At 37.0% G+C, this 22,599-nt stretch overlaps 2 protein-coding genes across 2 annotated transcripts; one reads left to right on the top strand and one right to left on the bottom strand.

The window, feature by feature from the left end:
* Positions 1 to 174: 174 nt before the first annotated feature.
* Positions 175 to 4,764, bottom strand: LOC140015438 (uncharacterized). Its single transcript, XM_072068015.1, has 10 exons — positions 4,235 to 4,764; positions 3,319 to 4,153; positions 2,913 to 3,166; positions 2,500 to 2,806; positions 1,979 to 2,422; positions 1,464 to 1,588; positions 1,157 to 1,337; positions 800 to 946; positions 477 to 692; positions 175 to 393 (listed from the first exon to the last, which is right to left on the bottom strand). Exons 1-10 carry the CDS (start codon positions 4,762 to 4,764, stop codon positions 175 to 177), a joined length of 3,258 nt encoding a protein of 1,085 aa, XP_071924116.1.
* An 11,798-nt stretch (positions 4,765 to 16,562) lies between these two features.
* Positions 16,563 to 20,429, top strand: LOC113712497 (cytokinin riboside 5'-monophosphate phosphoribohydrolase LOG1-like). Its single transcript, XM_027235954.2, has 7 exons — positions 16,563 to 17,124; positions 17,732 to 17,829; positions 17,927 to 17,957; positions 18,446 to 18,545; positions 19,087 to 19,157; positions 19,623 to 19,766; positions 19,975 to 20,429. Exons 1-7 carry the CDS (start codon positions 16,987 to 16,989, stop codon positions 20,068 to 20,070), a joined length of 678 nt encoding a protein of 225 aa, XP_027091755.1. The 5' UTR covers positions 16,563 to 16,986; the 3' UTR covers positions 20,071 to 20,429.
* The last annotated feature ends 2,170 nt before the right edge of the window (positions 20,430 to 22,599 follow it).

The following is a 22,599-nucleotide window of genomic DNA, read 5'->3' as shown; positions in this document are numbered from 1 at the left end:
TTTATACAATTTTGTCCCAACTGAATTGAGCGCTAATTACCCTCATCGCCATTCTTTAAGTAGAACGGTGTCGTACTATTACTTATTGACTAAACGCAAGAATTGCTACATTAAACGACTTGGTGGCAGTTTATTTGGTCCTGACAATCCCACCCTCTTAGCAAAAGCTTGTCCTCAAGCTTGGAAGTCTGGGAACTGGCTGTCTATGAAGCTTCTATCCTCCCAGGATGATTCCGACTCTGGTAAATTGTTCCATTTTACCAAATATTGGATGACTGGTTGAGTAGCTCTCATTATTGCCCTTCTCTGGAGAACCTTCTCTGGCCTCAATAAGCATTGGTCTGTCACATCCAATTCTGGCAGGCTGGAATCCACACTCTGTGCAAGTTCTATCTTCTTTTTTAGTAATGAAACATGAAATACTGGATGAATCCGGGCTCCTCTGGTAATTTGAGCTTGTAGGCTACTGCTCCCACCTTTGCACTAATCTGGAAGGATCCAAAATATTTTGCAGCTAGTTTTAAGCTTCTACGAATAGCAACTGATTGCTGCCTATACGGTTGTAATTTGAGAAATACCCAATCCCCTTCCTGGAATACTCTCTCTGAACGATGTTTGTCAGCAAAAACCTTCATGCGATTTTGAGCTTTAGTCAAGTTCTCTTTGATGAGAGCTATGACCTGAAGCCTTGACTGGACCATATTGCTAGCAGCAGGTATGATACTATCATGGAAGGGTCCCAGGGGTATGTGACTAGGTTTATATTCATATAGCGCCTCAAAGGGTGTTATCTACAAACTGATATGGAAATTAGTATTGTACCATAGCTCATCTGTAGGTAGCCAGCTGCTCCAATGGGAAGGGTGTTCACTGCACATACATCTGAGGTAGTTTTCCAAGCACTGATTGACCCTTTCAGTTTGTTCGTCTGATTGGGGATGATATGCTGAACTATAGTGTAGATTCACCCCCAGTAAACTGAATAATTCCTACCAGAAGTTACTAAGAAAAATCCTGTCCCTATCAGTTATGATTGTTTCTGGTAGGCCATGTAGCATGTATACATTATCAAGAAAAATCTGAGCCATTTGCTGTGCAGAATAAGGGTGAGTGAGCTTGATAAAGTGACTGAACTTGTGAATCGATCCACCACTACTAGTATGGTGTCAAATCCATGAGATGGTGGTAGTTGCTCAATAAAGTCCATGGTGAGGTATGACCAAGCTTGTTGAGGCACTGGAATAGGCTGCAGTAGACCAGGATAAGGAACATTTTCGTGTTTGTTCCTCTGACAAACATCACAGGATCTGACATATTGGATAACATCCATCTTTAACCTAGGCCAATGGAACAAAGCCTATATTCTGTGTAGACATCCCCTCTGACCTGAGTGCCCCCTAATGGCTGAGTCATGCAAGAGCCTGATCAGTCTGGCCCTGATGTCATTAGCTGTGCCCACATACAGTTTCCCCTTGAACTTGAGTACTCCTCCTTCCACCTGGTAATCTGGATCTGCATGGGGATCCAGTAGTAACTCAGCTAACTTCTGTTGAACCTCTATATCCCCAGTATAAATATCTAGCAACTCCTGCATCCACATAGGCTAGACTATGGAAATGGCACATATCTGGTGCTCAACTTGTTTACTGCCCATGTTAGTCCCCTCCATTCTTCTTCTGGACAGGGTATCAGCTACCTCATTTTCTGAGCCCCTCTTGTATTGTATTTCATAATCCAGTCCAAGTAGTTTGGTCAGCCATTGGTGTTGCAGAGGATGAGTAAGTCTTTGCTCCAACAGATGTTTAAGGGCTTGGTTGTCAGTCTTGATAATAAAGTGATGGCCAACTAAGTAATGCTTCTATTTGCTCACAGCTAGTACCAATACAAAAAACTCCTTCTCATAGACTGACAGTTCCAAATTCTAAGCTGATAAAGCTTTGCCAAGGAAGGCCAAATGGTGTCCTTGTTGCATTAATACTGCCCCAATGCCAACCCCACAAGCATCAGTTTCGATTACAAAAGGAAGTTCAAAGTTTGGCATGTTTAACATTGGAGCTGCGGTCATGGCCCTTTTTAAATCTTCAAAAGCTATCTGAGCATTATGGTTCCATGTAAATCCTTTTTTCTTAAGCAGGAGTGTGAGTGGCTTATTGATCACCCCATAACCCTTTATGAACCTTCTGTAGTAACCAGTTAGTCCCAAAAAATCCCTCAATTCCTTTACTGTTTTAGGAACAGGCCATAATTTGATGCACTCTATCTTAGTAGAGTCCATGCTCACTCCTGCTTCAGATATGATATTCCCTAGGTACTCAATTGAAGTTTGAGCAAAAGAACACTTTGACCTTTTGCAGTATAACTGATTTTCTGCTAACACATTGAGCACAAAAGCAGGTGCTATGCATGCAACTCCAAAGTTGGGCTGTACACCAGAATGTCATCAAAGAAAATCAAAACGAACTTTCTCAGGTATGGTTAGAAAATTCTGTTCATCAATACCTGGAATGTGGCTGGAGCGTTTGTCAGCCCAAAAGACATCACTAAGAATTCAAAGTGGCCATGGTGTGTCTGGAAAGCAGTTTTGGGAATGTCAATTGCCTTAACTCTTAGCTGATGGTAACCAACTCTGATGTCTAGTTTAGACATATACTTCGTGCCATGTAACTCATCTAACAACTCATCTATATTGGGGATGAGAAATTTGTCCTTTACATTTAATTCATTCAACCTCCTACAGTCTATACAGAGCCTCCAGGAATTATCCTTCTTTTTAACTAGTAATACTGGGGAAGCAAAAGGACTAGTGCTGTGCATAATAATTCCATTAGTGAGCATCTCAATAACTTGCTTTTCAATTTCTGCTTTGTGGGAGTGGGAGTACCTGTATGGCTTGAGTTTAAAAGGCTCAGCACTTGGTTTGAGGTTGATCTGGTGATCCAACTCCCTCTCTGGTGGTAAGCCCTTTGGAGTGGAGAACACCTCTGAATGCTGTTGCAGGATTCTTCCTATGGAATCTGGAAGCTAATCTTCTGGTCCCCTTGTTGCTTCTGTCTCCAAGGCTACACAGCTCTTTTGCTTTTCCTGTATGAACGTTCTGAGGTCCTTGCCCCTCACTAGCCCCATTGCAGGTTGATTCACAAAACTTTGCAAGTGCAGTAAACTCCCTCTGTCACTAAGTGCAATATAGAGGGAATGAAAATCAAATGTAATGGGACTGAATTGACACATCCAGTCTATTCCCAGTATTATATCCCATCCCCCTAACTCCATTATCTTCAGATCAAATTGGAATCGATAGTCCTATATCAACCAACTTACATTGGGGCTAATGGCACCACTAGTGATGTCAGTCTCATCTGCTAAGGTCACAGTAAAAGGACTGACTGAGTGGTATGGCAAATGCAACAGATTGACAACTTTATGGTGGATAAAGCTGTCAGAGCTTCCTGTATCCACCAAGATCTTGACTGGAAGTCCCCCTAAGTTGCCCATCAGCAGGATAGACTTCCTTTTTATAGCTCTAGATAGTGCATTGAGGGATACCTCTGCTAGTTCTCCAACCCTTCCAGTGAGTTCATCCTGCTCTCCCTCAGCATCCTCAAATTCAATCTTCTTCTCCTCTTCAGTATTTAAGCAGTTCAGATTTCCTTTCTTGCACTGGTATCCTACTCCAAATTTTTCCCCACATCTATAGCAAAGGCCATGCTTACGCCTATACTGCATTTCCTCAGCTGATATCTTACTGAGGTCTCTATGGATTGAATCAGTTTTCCTAGGGGCAGGGATGATAGCCGGTAACTTGTATGAGTGTTGGCGAGCTTGGTCATTTGTGGAATTCTTATACATTCCAAATCTTGGTTCTACTGCCCCCCTTCCCGATGCCTTACTTTGTTTGGATTGGATTTCCAGGGAGCATTCTTGTAGTTCTGTAACTTCGAAAACCTTCATTAGTGTCTGTGGTCTAAACATCTTCACCATAGGTTTAATCTCATCTTTGAGTCCACTAATAAAACTGGAAACAAAGTAAGATTCATCTAACCTAGGATTTTTCATCAGCATAAGTGTTTTCAATTCCTTAAATTTCTCGTCATAATCTTCAATAGTGCCTTTCTGATGTAACTTATTAAACTCCTCCACTATGTCACGAGAGTTGCTTCCAGAGAACCTCTCACACAGTAGCTCACTAAATTCTCCTCAAGACAGTCTAGGTTTCGCAAGTTTTACCCCTTGAAACCAGTTGTCAGCCTTCCTTTCCAAAGACATTTCTGCTACATCTACTTTATGACATTCTGCTATCTGATAATTCAAGAAGTACTTTTGACATTTTCTAACCCACTCCCTAGGGTTCCCAGAACTAAACATTGGCAACTCCATTCGAGGCACATTAGGAATGAACTGCCTACCTCTCAACTCAGGTTGGCTCCCTGGCCCTTCGTTTGGAGGTGTCAATCTTAGGTGCAATGAAGGCGTCGACAAGATTGGTTCAGTTCCTCCTCCGTCCAAGTCAGAGATGCCTTTCTCCTTCATCAACAGCTTCATCATTGTACTGAACCTCTGCTCCATCTTATTAAATTTTTGGTCCAGACTCCCCACCATTGCTTCCAATTTCGTATTATTCTGATCCATCTCTGCATGAAGCTTCTGCTGCAGCTCCTCGACACTTGAGTTCTGCATTGTCGCCATGGATTCCATCAACTCCTGCAACTTACTATCCTGTTTTTTGAGTTGATCTTTCAAACTCCTAAATCGAGTGCTTTCCGCCATATTAGATATCTTTGCGGCCAAGAATCGACCGCTCTAATACCAAATGTCAGGGTCGCAAGTTAATTTCTAAAATTGGAATTGGGTTTAGAAAAGAGGAAGGAAGAGAGAGAAAGCTAACAGAAAGGAAAGAGAAAGAGATTCTGTGCATTTACTCTTCATAACCGAATTACAAATATAGGGGGACTATTTATGTAATTTTGTCCCAACTGAATTGAGCGCTAATTACCCTCACCGCCATTTTTTAAGTAGAGCGGTGTCGTACTACTACTTATTGACTAAACACAAGAATTGCTACGTCAAACGATCTGGTGGCAGTTTATTTGGTCCTGACATAATAGCACATGATAAACCGAGCCGTGCAGCTCCTGATTGATCAAATATCGCGAATACTACTACTATTTCTTGGGAACTACTTTCTAAAGGAACGCTCGGAACAATGGAATCTAGCTCCTCTGCAATCAGCTTCTAATACAAGTAGGTGGATGGAACTAAAATTAATTGAGTAACTCGACAGATTGAACCGTGATCCTTTGTTTGCTACGTGTGGCGTCGTGAGCGTGACGGATTACAATTAGGGAAGAGCTGAAAAAAGTTTGGGAAAACAAAAAAGAAGGGGCCGACGCAATGGGTGTGTGGGCAGTGGTCCTTTAAATGAGTGGCTCTCTTGGTGTGTCGTGGGTGTCGAGGGGTCGATAGTCAAAGGAGAATTCGGATGAACCAATAATAAGCCAAGCGTGTGCACTGGAGTCACAGCTTATATTGGTCGGATGGTGGGAATTTGGGGGACCGCTTTCCATTTTTCCTTTTTCTTAGTCGATTTGTTTGATCCTGATGGCCGTTTTGTTTGTCTAGACTATTATCATAGTTCGCAAGTAAAGAATTTTTGCATTTCCGCCTTGAGATTACATGATTTGAAAAGCAAAAAAAAAAAAAAAAGCCTCGTCACACCAGGAATTAAATTATACTACTCTTTTTTTAAAAAAAAAAAAAAATTAATGTAAATGCTGACAGTCTTACATCCTGATAGCTACATCCTCTTACTATGAAAATCCAAGACCCGAAGAAAAATTGGTCCGATTTGTAAAGGTAGCAGTAAAAAAGATTTCATTCACAAAACCTTTTTGCAAGTGACAATCTGGACACCCCTCTTTCTCCTGTGCTGCCTGCCAAGTTTTATAGTGATTTATGCATGCGTACATTTCGACTTCCGGTTCTACTCTTCCTGCAAGCAAACACACTTCACAATTATAGGTTTCGTGCTAATTTTGATGATGAAATTATTCAGAAGAGCGGTGGTTGTTGAATGCAGTCACTACCGTCTAATTCCATGGACTTTGGAAGACAGCCATAACAGAATCTGATGCCGCGTACGCGTTCACATTTCACAATCTGAATCTGTGAGAAGAGTCGGTTACCTAAAGCCTTTCTTGTGAGCAGTACTGACCACTGATATGATTGCACACGTGTGGCTCATCCATTACCGTTAGGTGTGGGAAGTCCAAATTCCCGTAGCTATGGAGAGAAAAACCCCCTGAATACCGGAAACTTTTTTGTTAACTATTTGTACCCGCAGATAGAAAGGAATACCTACTTTTATTTACCCTTTTTTGAGATTGTAATTTAGTAAGCAGCAAAATTTTATAAAATTTTAACTATTACAAAGCCGTCAAGAATCCATTGACGCGGATTCTACCTCTCATAAACAAAGAATACAAGACGAAAAGACATTGATAATTTTCGTTTCACACGACAACAAATAGATCAACATGAGAATAAATTTTGAAGGTGCATTAATTAATTTGAGATTATTTTTCAAAAACCAAAAACTCAGCTACACCATTTTACTCGTGACACGTGTTTCCTCATCGGATTAGAATTTGTCTGAAGTAATTAGCATCCTAGTATTTAACGTTGTTGAACAAAGACACAAATACGTGTCCTACTACTAGGGGATGAAGTCATTTCTCAAGACGAGGTCAAGTAAGCAGCTGAAGCATGACCAACCCGTTGACGCACTAGCTGATGCAGACCAGCGTCCAATCCCACACTTCATTGTTATTTTGTAGTATACATTTTGTGCATCACAGATGCAATGGAGAGGAATGTGCAGTACTTGACATTGCTGTTCAGCTCGTGGTGCAAAATTTATCTGTTCTTCTTCTTCTTCTTCTTCTTCTTCTTCTCTGGTAAGAGCAAAATCAAGAATTCGCATGGATCATTCAAAAAGAAAAGGAATTGGCATGGATGCGTTTACGCCTAAAACTGATTCAACATGCGTTATGGTCGGCACCCGGCAGTCATGCCTCCTTTTGAAGCAAATGGAATTTCAGATTGTATGCAAGTTTGCTTGTCCGGAGCATTTTTTTTTTTTTATTAACAGTAAATAAAATGAATTTGCTACTCTCAGATCCAGGGTTAATTTTTAGCATTTCTGTTTTGACGAAGCTCATGTGGCACAACCTTCAAGTACAAAGAGTTTTAACTGATCACCGTTCGATTTACTTTCCATAACTTTTAGACTTGGCGATTAATTAATTCAATTTCATCTGTAATCCAGTCATACAATTCGGCGATCGACAAATTTGTGGCTGTACTCATAATGGTCGCAGAAATACCCCCCAGAAAAATTAAAAAAGTTTGTGATTACTTAAAGCGGGGGGAAAAAAGCCAAAAAGGAAATCCAACTTATGGATATAATATAATTACTTTTCTAAGGGGCGGTTGGTTTCTGGGTTTCCATCTTGGACCTTCCAGATTAAAAAAGGTGACAAGCTCCTACAAGTTGGAAGATGCGTTCTTCTGCTTACCACTCTCTTTATTATTATTATTATTTTTTTTTTGTCGATACGATAGATTCTTGCACTATGAGGAGGGGAGGGTCTGAAAACGTCCTGAAGTAACTCAAAAGGGACTGAATCACTACCGGATCAGAATGACATAACTTTAATCGTTGTAATAATGATGTAATCTGCGATTAATATAATAGTATAAGATTGCGAGTCAAAGAAACTCGAGAAAAAAAAAAACCACTTTACGTGGAGAAGAAATGAACGAGGGTGACATTAAATTGGTTAAAAATTGAATCAATCAGTCAGTCAGGCACCGGGGCAGATTAAAAGAGGAGATGAATATGGATAGAGACAGATGCTTATGCATGCCACTGACTTCCAAGCCAAGACACAAGTCTGAGTTGACAAGTTAACAGATGGTAAGGAATAATGGGAGTGTTTAATTGCAAGTGGATATTGGAGGAAGTGAGTATACGAGACTTTTAATTGATTGCCGGCTTGCTATATATTTTACAACACTGTACTGTGGTTAGACGCGGCATGAACCACCAAAGTTCCCACACAACACATATTAGATAAGCTTTATGATTGGACAAGAACTTCTGGTGGTATTTATCTAATCAATTTCAAGAAGACGACTCGAGAATTTTCAATTTCGAGGGAGAGAAGAAAGAATTGGATTAAGGGAAGTTAGTTGTTCGTGGGACACGGCCGGACTAGGGGCAGCCCAGGATGAGACATGGATACCACCACGTGCACTCTTTTGATCAAAACCCCACTCACTTTAATCCTTTCCACCAAGTATTAGTGGACCATGCGATGCATATATACATATAGACTGCATGCACAGCCAATAAACATGAATCTGAAAATTTCATATACTCCAGTATACAATTTGTTAATAATAATAATCGTTTTCAATACCCAGAGGCTTGAATCTTGATTGAAGAGAGCAATCTTTTTTTCCAATAACAGGACCATTGGGTGTTGAGAATCAGTCGGGCGATGTTTCGACTTACGTATATACTCCCTCCGCCCCACTTTGATAGTTCTGTTTCTTTTTTCGCACAATTTAAGAAAAAATAGTTAACTTTATTAGAAAAGTAAATTTAGATCGTTATTTTTCTAAAATACTCTCACATTAAATATGGTACAACTTTATGAAAACTTAAATTGATGGTAAAAAAGAAATCAACTCTCATTAAATGGGGTAGGTTTATAGTAACAACTATTTACATTGAATAAGAGTATTTTAGAAAAATTAAAATACAATTACATTTTTCAATTAGAAAGTAGACTACAATTTGGGACAGATGAAAAAAGAATACAGAACTATCAAAGTGGGACGGGGGAGTATATTCCTATTACGATGTTACATTGGGTGTTGAGTATTTTATTGTGGGTTTGGGAATCAGTGCCGGTAGGTGTTAAGTCATCAATCTGCTAATCTAATTATCTAACCGTGGAGTGGTACTGGTAGGTCTTTTCTTCAAAACACAACTTTGACTCGAAATTCTCATCTCATGATGAAGTAGACGGAAGTTTAGTTACTATATAAAAATTTCGGGTATTCTACTGAAGGTCTGAAACTAGTGGTAGTTTTTCTCCTGCATGTGTTTTGGTGGACCCATTACCAGGAAATTCTGAATCGTACTAATGGAAATAGCCAAAAACAAAGGTTGGGGCCGGGGGGGGGGGGGGGGGCTTCATTCTCATACATGGATGGAAAAGGAGCGGATGGGGTGGTTATGAGTCTGAATATTCCACGGGTTCTCACTGGGGCAGGGCGGATAAAGATCTCAAAAGAGGCATAAAATTCATTCCTCTTCTTCTTCTTCTTCTTCTTAGCAGTTATTAGCGGTGGGTGTGCAGAAAGAAAGACATGGACACGGTACGGTTCACGCAGCACTGCTTTGAATTTTTTGGCACCAATGCTATGACCTTTGACTACGAGAGGTGGGCGTAAAGACTCCACCTTTGCTTTTTTCTGCTTCGTCAAAGTTTATCCTAATGGACTTGTCAATGAAAGTAACAAGAGACATTTGTTAATCAACTAATGCACCATATTATTAAATTAAACCAGTCATTCCAATTTGGTTTCTCGAGAATTAGGATTTTATCTATGTCAATTGCGACCTTCCAAAAAATATCTTTGTCAATTGAGACCTTCTTATCCATGTGGTCCTTAGTTTTACCATTCAATATTCAAAATTTACAGGTTTTCTCCATCGTTTAAGCTTTTTAAGCAACGATGATGTGATGGATTACCTTGTGTGGATTAGATGAAAATTTCAAAGGGCAAAATTGAGAGAGAGAGACTATTTTTTTTTTTTTCAAAAAAAAAAACTGATATAAAATTTGGATTGGATAGTTCGAGTGAATTTAAATTTCTATAGGTCACTTACATTTTTGTTGGGCTAAATTCGATAACTCTTTTTTTTTATTTTATTTTTTATATAACTACGATTTTATTAAAAACAAGAAAATCAAAAAATACAAGCTTCAGTGGGAAATAGCTCGAGTACGAATCGTAGGAGTCTGCGACCTATCTAAACGTAAGGCCCCCCTTGCCACCCTTGGCAACTCAGACTGTGTCGTATACAAGATAACACCCTCAGCATGGGCCCCAACCTTGGCTAAGGCATCCGCCACTTGATTCATTTCCCGATAACAATGCCCCACCGTCCATTCCAAGCCCTGGACTGCCCGTAACGATTCCAGATCCGACCGAACTGACCACGGACACCTGAATTGTCTCACCAGTAGGTTTACTAACACAAGAGAATCCACCTCCACCCGAATCCGCGAGAAACCCCGAAGACGGCATTGTTGCACCCCAAACACCAAAGCCTTGATCTCCGCTTGCAGACAAGTAAGCTCCCCAAACGGAACAGCAAAACCAAACAACAACGTACCAGACGAGTCCCTAAGCACACCACCCCCGCCACTAACGCCTGGATTGCCAAGCGAGCACCCATCCGTATTTAGCTTGAAAGCTCCCTGGACTGGAAACTCCCAACAAACCACTCTATGGGAATACCGAGGCCTCCATCTCGAGAAAATGGAGAGGACCGCCGACCAGGAGCCAACCCCAATAAACTCTCCTGCAAACTTCCTGGAAAATAACCCTACGACATCTGTCAAGATACGGTCACAAATGGTCTGTCGACGCAGACACTGCCCATCAAAGATTGCAAGATTCCGAGCCAACCAAATATACTTGAGAGAGAGAGACTAGTAATTACTGTTACATAATTTTGAAGAGTAAATCTTATATACACTGACAATGTATACACTATCGCCGTTTGATTTATGACATGGATGCAAAAAGTTGAATTTCAAATTCAAATTTTACATAGTTATCATTCATCCAACGCTGATAGTGTAGGAAAAATTAATCCAATTTTTAATAGTGTGATATTGACCGTAGAAATTTAGCCAATTATATTGCAGCAACTCCAATTAGCTACCTTAAAACACGTTACAAGATAGTTAGAACTCTAATTGGCAGCTGAGTTGGAAAATATACTCAAAACAAAAATTCAAGATTGAAAAAAGAAATTTGTCAAATACTCGATTGACATAGTAGTAAATATTTAAGGGCTAAGCTGCAATCAACTGTCAATACAAGTAGAGGCCAGCCGAGTGGTGGTGAGACACTTTATTGTGACGCGTGGCAAACCTCAAGCGGCAAAGACTTGTGGAATTGTAGGATACGAATATTGTTAGTAGCGTAATAAATTTCCCGTCTGTTTTAGAAAACAATTGACGCTGATCCATTCCTTTTACTTTCTCTTTTGGACTTTGGCCCTCGGAGTTTTTCCAACTCATTGAATGTTTCATGAGAAGGACTTTTATATTTCTTAAATTCAACAACAGTAAGGGCAACCACAAATTCTAAATCGACACGGAAAGGAAGGGGAAAAAAATTCCATGATAAAAATTACTTCAGGGGAAAAAGTCCGAATAAAATTGATATTCGAAACTCTAGGTCTTTTCTTTGAGTAGGAACGATAATTTCATCTTATTCTAAGCCTTTGCGATTTTCCACATTGCCGAGATGTTGGCAAACTAAACCAAGTTTAGAAGTATTTATTTATTAGTTTTATTGGACTTAGATTTTTAGTAGTTGTGAGACTTAATTAAATTATTTGGTAATTTCATGTGCATGTGATTTCTTTTTCAACAAGTCTGGTCGGTTATAAACAGGACATTTGTTTAGTTTAGACTATTTTCTAAAGAGACAGTCTATAAAAGTTTGTTAAATTTTCCATAGTGGCGTGACTTTAATATTGTGAATTAATTATTTTATTTTCTCCCACATTTATTTTTAGTGTCTGTTTTATCCCTACAATTCTGTAACCTTGCACGCATTGATTATTATTAAAGGGTTCTGCACTAGATATTTAGCATTAAGATGTTTTTTTTTCCCCTTTTAAGCCTCTAACTATATGCTATTGAGGCGTTACAAGTGACTTTTCAGAGGCCAAGAAATAGTAAAAAAGAAAATCGCAACCAAGTGGTCTAAATTGAACATGATTAAAAGTTAGTTAGCCTTTACAAGCCCATGCATGGCAGGTAAAAAGTCACGACTCACGACAGAGTGTGAAGTCTTGGACTCTTTCAGATGAACCTAGCACTGAGTTGACACGAGAGAATTCTTTCAAAGGTGATGGAGAATTCTTTCAAAGCGCATTAATATTGCAGCGACAACTACAATACTATAGCACTTATACTTTATTTAGAAAGTTAAAAAGGGTGGAGAAGCAAACTACCGATTCGAACACTCGTTTCAATGAATAATTAAAGGCTTATTTTAGAAGTCTAAAATCACTTAGGTGCCAAAAAAAAAAAAAAACGAATTTAATGACAACGCGAAACCACATATATCTGAGTGCTGATGATGTAGAGAAGTAAGCCAGCACATATGTTGGACCATATCCATCATGTTTCAGAGCGCTATTTCGTACATGGGATTCATATCATTAATAGATTAAGTGATTGTAGACAATCTTCTACTAATTAATTTGCTTGGTCCTGTATATTAATTAGCATCTCTTGACCAGAATGCTAAAGCTATATATGGATGTTTGAATGCGTCACGCGTCCACATACGTGTTAATCCTTATGCCATTGGACATGATGAATAGCATTTTTGTATCAATTGCATTATTATATATGCACCACATCTAAATTTTAATTTTGATTAGGATTTGTCTCTGAGAACTAATTGCAGATTCATTATAAAGCTCGAGTTGGGCTGGTCAGGTTGATAAAAATTGCTTTCCACAGTATAACTGAATCGCAACTATGTGGTCCGACTGACTACTTATCCAGCCTCTACTTTCATTAAGCAAAGCTCAAAACTGTGTGTTTTTTTTTCCCTTCCCGTACTCTCTCCCGAGGGCGATAATACGCAATATGTATGTTCTGTACATTCTAGGTTATACATATACATATACATATATATATATATATATATATATATATATATATCAGCTTTTACTAACATGTTTAAACTATCTTCAACAGCATCTTTTTTCTTTCGAATAGTTTTTTCTATTTGGTGGCTTAAAGCAAATGATAAGCACCATATATACCAAAGAACAAAAAAGCAAAGAAGAGGGCTCCATCAAAATTTTAAATTTATCATTATAGGAAAAATATAACACGAGACTCATTTCTTATTCGGGCACCAAATAGATGGGAATTCAAATTTATATGGCTACAAATATAACGTTGGAGGCTAAAAAAAAAAAAAAACGATTTTAACAGTGGAGTATTGTAGTAGTTAAACTCTATAACGTTTGATTTAAGCATATTAATGGGTAAGGTTTAGATTAGACCCCCCTTGATCCAAATTCAGATCCATTAAGGGGCCGCTTGGTTCATGTTTAGGAATCGGAATTGTAATTGGAATCATTTACAAAAAATTAGTATGGGTTTTGGACAAAGGTATGATTACAAATGGGGGTGCTTGGTAAATATTGGTAAGGAATGGGTATCAAATTTAATAATCAATTTTTTACCTTTAATTTCTTTTTTCTTTTCATATCTTTCTTCTTTCTCGTTCAAATGCTTATCCCACATACCCATCCACCATATATATATTCATATATAAATATTAATTTTCTGTTTAAAATATATTTATAAATATTTATATATATATATTTATATAAATATATAAATATATTTATTTATATATATTTATATAAATTTATAAATATATTTATTTCAATTTTGTTTTATAATATGTATATTAATATATATTAATATGTATATTTCAATTATGTATATTATATATATAAATTATAGTAATATTAATATGTATATTTCAATTATGTATATTATTATATTATATCAAATGAAATAAATAATATATATTTATATATAAATATTTTTGTTTAAAATATATTTATATATCTTTATAAATTTATTTATATATATTTTTATAAATATATAAATATATTTATTTCAATTTTGTTTTATAATATGTATATTAATAAATATTAATATGTATATTTCAATTATGTATATTATATATATAAATTATAGTAATATTAATATGTATATTTCAATTATGTATATTATTATATTATATCAAATGAAATAAATAATATATATTTATATATAAATATTTTTGTTTAAAATATATTTATATATCTTTATAAATTTATTTATATATATTTTTATAAATATATAAATATATTTATTTCAATTTTGTTTTATAATATGTATATTTCAATTAATATTTATATTTTATTATATATATAAATTATATTAATATTAATATGTATATTAGATATATTATATCAATTGAAATAAATATATATATATTCATATATAAGTATAAATATTTATAAATATATATTTCAATTTTTTTATAATATGTATATTAATATATATATATATATATTTATATATATATTAAATATATATTAATATACATATTATAAAACAAAATTGAAATAAAAAATATTATATATATAAATAAAAAATATTAATATATAGAAACAGAGCCAGTATATATTTTTAAAAAATCCCAAAAATAATTTTTTTTAAAAAGATTTTGGAATCAAATGTGGGATTCATCAAAACCCTCCAATCTACTTGGGTATGGAGAGTGACTGATTTTTCATGAATTATTCCAAGATTTCAAAACCTATACCCATTAGCCAAGCAACAATTTTGGGATTCAATCCAATTCTTGATTCCTATACCCTCCAACCAAGCACTCCCTAAATTTAGCTAGACCTAGATCCGGACCCAAACCCTTATGGATCTGAAAAAGTAAATTCAAACCCAAACCCTCATAGATTTGGGTATCTAATAGGCATCTGTGAATATTTTTTCGGAATATACAGTAAAGAACTAAACTAAAAATATTTTGAAAATATTTAGAGTTCAAATATAATACAAACACCATCCAATTTTTATTTTTAAATAATAAAAATTAACGTTCAAGATTTTGAATGCAATATTATAAATTGAAGTAAAGAACTATTATCAATCATAACTATTTATTTTCAAAGCATCGTCTACATTTACATTCAATCTTTCATTTGTTTGCGTCAATTACAATGACATAGAATATTCTATTATTTTATAAATTTATTGATATATATATATATAATTCATTTATACATGAATTTGGGTAGGATCCAGTATGTATTTGGGATTGAGTCTGAATAATAAAAAATCAGACCCTTTCTAAATCCATGATTATCTTATAAGGCTAGGTTTGAATCTGGATAAGGTTTGAGTTCGACAAATTAAATCTAAATATATTAAATCTGAATTAAATTTGAATAAAACTCGACCCATTGGCATGCCTAGTTTGACCAAATAATATCCTTGTCAAAGGCGAATATGCTGTACGTTCCTAAAGTTGGCCTGCTTTATCTTTCTATGATAGGTCGGTTTGGTCTGCAATTGTCAATGGTAGGAGCAAGCACCGTTTAGTAGAGTTGGAAGGTTCAGGCAGTGAACAATGAACACAGATAGATGGAGATTTTACCTTCAACATCAGAAGGTGCAGTATGGACACGTGCATTTTCTCAGTGGCATAGACGCTCATCACCACATCATTCAGCAGCTCGCCCGGTCCACCACTCGCTATCAATCCCTCTGCTCCATTCCAATTTTACACATGACTGTTGCTGTGTGAACTCGGATTTCCCCCACGCCTTCATTCATCGGACTAATTTGCGCTGTAAAATACTCGCAAAATTTCAATGATCAATGCTCAGCTTTACTTCTTGTTTGGCGTTTGAGGAGGAAAGGGAACGCGTAGTTGCCTTTCTGGTTGGTACCCCATTGCAAACATTGTCATGTGAAGTCCACGCCTCACTTGTTTGGAGAATTATGAGTTACAACTTTCATATACCATCCCCCTTTACGTTTTATTTTTCAATTTCTTTGTGATCACGGATGCAGATACTTGTGCCTACACAAGATCCAATTTGAGGGTGGTTCAAAAGTTTCAATCTCAATATCAAAGAAAGAATCATTATTAGCTTGTTTGTTTTAGAGGTTCGGAGTACAATTCTCCCCTTCCAACCTCATAATAATCAAGATGTGTTGAGAAAGAAGGAAACAAAAACAAAGAAAAGAAATTCACCTCTTAACTTAATTGCTTCAGAGAATCTGCACGACTACTCGTCAATATTAATCAATGATAAAGAAGCAAGAGAAGCAATAACAAAAACTAATTCGGAAATACAAAAACAATTATTTCTTTTATAACTTGGGTAGAAGTGGTGCTAGTAAATTTTAATGGGAGAACTGAAGAAATGGAGGGCGGGTAGGGGGTCCCAAGCCAACGAGGACAAACCAACCCTCCCATTTTTGAAGCTTTTGCCTTTTGGTTGAAAACGACACCATTTCCAAGCTTGAGTTGAATGTTTCAATTCGGCCAAGTGTAGAACAATAAGTGGACGACGTATATGGATGGCATATAGTATATATAAAATAAAAGAGAGAGCGGTATCTGGATACTATAAAACAAGACTCTGGCTAGTAGGCTAGTAGCAAGCTCCGTAATCCCCCATACCATCCCTTCATTCTCTACATTCATTCCATAATTCCTTCCGATACGCGATACCTCCCTCCCTTACTTTTTGGCTGCGGTGTTGTCAAAAGGAGAAAACTTGCTGACTTGCTCTAACACCCACACATGCCCATACCCAACTCAATCCCATGATCCCCCCACACACACACGCACCAATAACGTCTCCTGCTCCTGGTCCAAAACCAAACCCCCAACCCAATCGAGCCAACTCTCAACATATATCTTTTTCGGCGTCCACAATCTACATCCATCTTCGTTTCTCTTTGATCACACGAACTTAGATAGGGGTCCTCAGAAAGTACCACAGGCTTGTGTTTGAAGCATCCAAACAGAAGAAAAAAAATAAACTGCGAGATTTTCTTTATGGAAAACAACCACCAATCCCAACCTCTGCAGCCCACCAAAGCCTCCAGATTCAAGCGCGTATGTGTTTTTTGTGGCAGCAGTCCTGGCAAGAATCCCAGTTACCAGCTGGCTGCTATTCACCTCGCCAATCAGCTGGTATGTATATATATATATACACACACACGCACACACGCACACACACAAACATATCTTTGCTTTGCTTTGCTTAACTTGCCATGTCTTCATCGGCATATTATGCGCAGCTACGTACTCGGGCGGCTCGCATACATATGCATCCTATAACCACAACTCTTCTGCTTATTCTTGACATGATTAATATTACTACTCACTTTCAGTTGTTTTGTTCAACTCATTTGTTGCTAATTCTCCATTTTCTCTCCCTAGCTATTCTTCACCTTCACCTACTTAAACGCTACTAACGAAACGAACCTCAACTTCCCCCCTATGCTATATCATCCTGACTTCATTCAAAAGCTACTAACTTGCTGCTTAAGCCTATAATTCTTATCAGGGGGTGTGTCCTGTGTGACTACTCTAGGCTGGATCGGTTGGTAGCATGGCATTAAAATACGAGCATAGATAATTGGGAAAAATGAAATGTTATTATCGGCAAGATTAACGTGAAGCATTACATTATTATTTATGCGGTCGATTGAAATTAAAATTTGCGTGTTCGTGCAAGTAATGCAAAAAAAATTATCAGCAAAAGTAGCAGTACTCAAAAATTTAATAATACTGGCAGGTTGAAAGGAACATTGACCTTGTTTATGGAGGTGGAAGCATTGGGTTGATGGGATTAGTCTCCCAAGCTGTCTTCAATGGTGGCCGCCACGTGTTAGGGTGAATCCGTCTCGATTTCCTCCTCTCTTTCATTCTTTCTTCTTCTGGTGAACTGATATCCTGTGCAAAAAATTTTCCAATTTTTTTTTTTCCACAGGGTGATTCCCATAACGCTTATGCCCAGAGAGGTAATTGGAGCTGTTACTTTCCGGTAGTAACGAACTTGGGTACATTTTGGTGTCCAAATTCATGTGTACCTTGCACCCTTTTTTTTTAAAAAAAAAAATAAAATAAATTTGTATGTGTATCTTGCACTTTGGATAATGAGTCATGCATTATCGCTTAACATTTATCGGTCGGTTAGGATTAGGTTTTGGCCTGTCATCTTCTGATTTTTGACACGAGTCGGTCGGTCAAAGTGATCGCACTCCTATGATTAGAATTGATTGCTATGCTGATTGATCAATATATATAGTTGTTTCTTTCTTCTTTTTACACAAGAAGATTTCTTGGAATATCTTCAGTTCTTTTCAAGCTACATACATAACTTTTATTTCAACCTTTTACGTTTCCATGATTGCTTTTAAAAAAGAAAAGAATAAAAAAAAAAAAAAACGTAGAAAAGAGAGGAAGCATGCATAATTGGCTAACGTACGGGTCCAACGCATTAATTCAGATAACCGGAGAGACTGTTGGAGAGGTGAGGCCTGTGACTGGAATGCACCAAAGAAAAGCTGAAATGGCTCGACTGGCAGACGCATTTATAGCCTTACCTGGTATTTAATTTAATTTAATTAATTAATTATCCCTCTTCTCTCTCTTCTCTCTCTCTCTCTCTCTCTCTCTCTCTCTCTCTCTCTATATATGGATAGTATAGTATATGCATCGTTCATCTTCTGGTGTGGTTTTACTTTTACCACAATCATCATCATCGTATGTTGTTGAACTTGATTGTGTGTTGCCCGTATTACTTTACTTGCTTTGAGAGTGAGCGTAAGCGTAACTGCATCATCCATGTGGCCGCTAGTGTGTGGCAACTAAGGACCAAAAAATTGATGTGCGAGAGCAGAGCACGAACGACGTTGTTATCAGAGAGAGAGAGAGAGAGAGAGTCTTTCTTTAGTTAGTTGCTTTTCCTAACAGTTTCTGGAATTGACACTAGACAATCCATGCCACATCTGTAGAAGCGATCAAAATCTCTCCATCAATAACTGTGCACCCAACCAAACCACAAATGGGGAAACAGCTAATGGGACTCCAATATTACGCTTTAAAATTGTCGTTGTGCCAACTCCCAGTCTTTTACTGCGCATGCAGGTGGCTACGGCACCTTGGAGGAGCTCCTAGAAGTTATCACTTGGGCTCAACTGGGGATCCATGACAAACCGGTATTTACAATTACTACTTTCCAGAAGTGATATTGTTAAATTAATCAGATTACTAAACAAAATTAATCTGATTACTACTACAAGTTAAATTAATCTGATTTTGTTATTCACTAAAAGGAGATGCCACTAAAGTCCAAATTGGAATCTTCTATCCATTTCCATCTTCTAATCTCCGAACGTGATGATGATCTTCCGATTCATCGTCGCTGCTCCCTCCAATTACAATTACGTTTAACGAGGAGGAGTGGACGGCTTCATTTTTTTTTTTTTTTTTTTTTTTTTGTCAAACACCTTCCTTGTACTTTTAGTTATTAGATTAGAAGAAGATACTACTACTACTACTACACGACAATTTTGGGTTTGATAAATTTATTTAAATGGAATTAAAAAAAAAAAAAAAAGAGGTTTTGGATTGTTACTGATGATTATTGGTTTAAAATGTGTACCACTTCCTTACTGCTTCAGGTAGGTTTGCTGAATGTGGACGGGTATTATAATTCCCTTTTGTCTTTCATAGACAAAGCTGTGGATGAGGGCTTCATTACTCCCTCTGCTCGTCATATAATCGTCTCTGCCCAAACTGCTCATGAACTCATCTCCAAGCTTGAGGTACAAATTCGTACACTTTGATAGTTCTAATTGGAGAGGACTCTGATCCGCAAAGATTTATACCACTCCTAATAAAATTGAAACAGTTCCTATCCAGTAGTATGAAGTAATTTTGGACGTCAATTTTCTTTTGTTTTTTTTTTTTAAAAAAAAAAAACTCTTTATTGAATTATTAAATACTACTCTTCATCAATTTTGAATGGAGCAGCAGTATGTTCCAAAGCATAACGGGGTTGCTTCCAAGCTAAGCTGGGAGATGGAGCAGCAATTGGTATACACAAAAAAATCGGACATTGCTCGTTGACGGTCCCCGTCGGCTTGAAGGGGTAATTTTAACTCAAATGTCAAGTCTTTATTTGACCGTACATACGATACGAATGATGGATCATCCACAAGAATGAATGGCAGAGTCAACAGGGAACATTTTACTCCTGCAGAGTCCAGAGCAAGATGTGTAGGACGATAGATAGTACGTATGGTTAATTGTAGCATTTGAGGCCACGGTTGTTTTGTGGTATCATATTGCGGATCAGTAGGAGAGGTTTTTATTCAATTTCGTCTCCTTCTTTTCTGATTGATTTGAAATGTTAGCACTAACCTGGTAAAAAAAGGGGAGATTCTCTAAGTTTGTCAATAACACTTATAGAGTATTTGTTTGGAGAATTGATTGGCAGTGCTCTGTATGTTTGACTTGGAACTGCTCTGGCTGACTACTTTACTCGGTGCAAATCATCTATCCTCTTTCTACTTTGGGTTGCCTCAGTAGGCTGAACACTCTGCATCTCTAATTCGGTTGACGACAATTTGAATCCATAGATCGATGCTAAACGCGATCATCCAAACATTCATTTGGCCTAAGTTTTTTATTTTTTTATTTTTTCCTGCAGGCGAAGGGTAAATTCTACGAAGAAAGTGGAGAGGAGAATGGAAGATTTGAATATGAGACCCTCGCGTCCCTTTGTGATATTTAATATGGTATTTTTCTTTCACCCTCTCCTCACTCTTCACGTCCTTTCCTCATGGTCACGCACTGAATCTGACTTTAGTGATTTTTTTTTTTTTTTTTTAAAATTTCAGCAAGATGTGTAGGGCTTAAGAAGTTAGGAGGAGGAGGAGATCTGAACCCAGGTCCTCACTAGTTTAATCCTATCCTATGACGTAAAGTGGTTAAATCATACATAGACCTGACTAGGGCACGCTATAACTTTGACCAAACTTTAAGGAGAATTTTTGTAACTATCCCGACAGTAAATTACTGTGTGCGTAATTCTTCTTATCTGTTACAGAAAAATTTGGACAGTAGTGCATTATTGACGAGTGAATAGATCACGTAGGATCCTCAATGCCACTTTTTTAGTGGTAATTCAGTGTCACTTTTATATTTATGTCAGATGTTCTGTTTATTTAATTTGTCATATATTATTTATTTAAATTTTTTTTACTATCATGTGATATGATTAGTGAAATTGGTACTGAATTTGGCACAAAGGAGCGACCGGTGAATAGATAGATAATTCTCCATGAATGGATAAGACAGAGGAGCGAAATCTTTGCCCAAAGAGTACACTACCATCTTTAATTTGCCAGACCAAAATGGGACCTTACGCTTACAGTACGGCTAGCGCCCGTGTGTGCCAGGCACCATCAGCAATGGAGCCGGTACCATTGAAGTTTAATGCTACAATAAATGCGATTGCCACTGGTATTCACTGAGAGCATCCACAATGCTATATGCTATTACTCCTTGTGGAGTGTAATTCATACGTCACGTCAGTATTTCACTTTATATTTTCACTCACAATGGATTATACTCCATAAGATATAATAGCATGGGTTCATAATTAAATCAAATATTTATTTTAATAATGCATAACTCGTATCCCAAAAATAAATAAAGTAATTTTTAAAAATAATTTTGTTATTTTTTAAAAATTAAGTACTAACTTTCATTAAATTTTTTACATTTTGAATTTTTTATTTTCTAAAAATGAGATAGTGGGATATGTTTTAAAAAAAGTGTTGTGTGTTTATATAGAAGGCTAAAATCTAACCGTTGGATATAACCGTTGAAAAGCTAAAATGTGTTGTGTATTGGCAAATTTACCGTTGAAGCAAAAATTAAATGTAACCGTTGGTGACTAGAATTATTTTACATTTAATAATGGGTTTCACCTTCTAACGGATATGATGCATGTAATTCTAACGGATATGATGCATGTAATCTCCATGACACGGCTCCAATGGGAGACCGTGTCATGGAGCGGTGCAATGGGCCTCCATTACACCCGCGCTGCTCTTGCTCTAATGGGATTAGAGCATGTATGATTGAAGTTTGTATTTTTTGAATGTGAATAGGGTGGTGGGGTATAAGATGTGTCAGTTACCAGGGATTCCTCCCATTGGACATTTTGGACATGTTCCTAATCTCCAGGACATCCTGTGCGTTTTTAGACGTCTTGCGTTATTCCATTAGTTCAAGTCATTTTTCTTCATTTCTTTTCTGCAGTAGCATCTCAGGTTGAAGTTTTTTTATGCTAGCTGTAGCCTGTATTGACCAGCCACATGCAATATCGCTCACAAAGGAAAAGTCAAAGAAAGAGCCAAGACAAAAGCCAGGGTTGAAAAAGAATAGCATGAAATAGGAAGTTTCTAAGTCCTGGTACTTTACAGCTTCTTTATTTGAATCCAAACGCAGTAAAAGTTTTGTAGAACAGTTGCGTCCAGACCTGTGTGAGATGACAGAACAAAAAATGCCATTCTAGTTGGGTATAATAACTATGAAACAATTCTGCTACAAAAATTTCATGCCAGTTGCAGAGATGTCTGTATATAT

This window comes from Coffea arabica, chromosome 10e, assembly GCF_036785885.1.
Source record: "Coffea arabica cultivar ET-39 chromosome 10e, Coffea Arabica ET-39 HiFi, whole genome shotgun sequence".
Lineage (NCBI taxonomy): Eukaryota > Viridiplantae > Streptophyta > Magnoliopsida > Gentianales > Rubiaceae > Coffea > Coffea arabica.
The sequence above is the reverse complement of the archived record's forward strand: the minus strand, read 5'-3'. Positions and strand labels throughout refer to the sequence as shown.

What these genes read in the sequence shown, in the direction of transcription:
- LOC113712497 (XM_027235954.2), top strand. Translation starts at nt 16,987, where the DNA reads ATGGAAAACAACCACCAATCCCAACCTCTGCAGCCCACCAAAGCCTCC. An exon ending in GGTGGCCGCCACGTGTTAGG is followed by an intron (nt 17,830 to 17,926) that starts GTGAATCCGTCT and finishes TTTTTTCCACAG; the next exon opens with GGTGATTCCCATAACGCTTA. An exon ending in TGGGGATCCATGACAAACCG is followed by an intron (nt 19,158 to 19,622) that starts GTATTTACAATT and finishes TTACTGCTTCAG; the next exon opens with GTAGGTTTGCTGAATGTGGA.
- LOC140015438 (XM_072068015.1), bottom strand. Translation starts at nt 4,764, where the DNA reads ATGGCGGAAAGCACTCGATTTAGGAGTTTGAAAGATCAACTCAAAAAA. An exon ending in GAAAGGAAGGCTGACAACTG is followed by an intron (nt 4,154 to 4,234) that starts GTTTCAAGGGGT and finishes GTTCTCTGGAAG; the next exon opens with CAACTCTCGTGACATAGTGG. An exon ending in CTCAAGTTCAAGGGGAAACT is followed by an intron (nt 1,338 to 1,463) that starts GTATGTGGGCAC and finishes CCATTGGCCTAG; the next exon opens with GTTAAAGATGGATGTTATCC.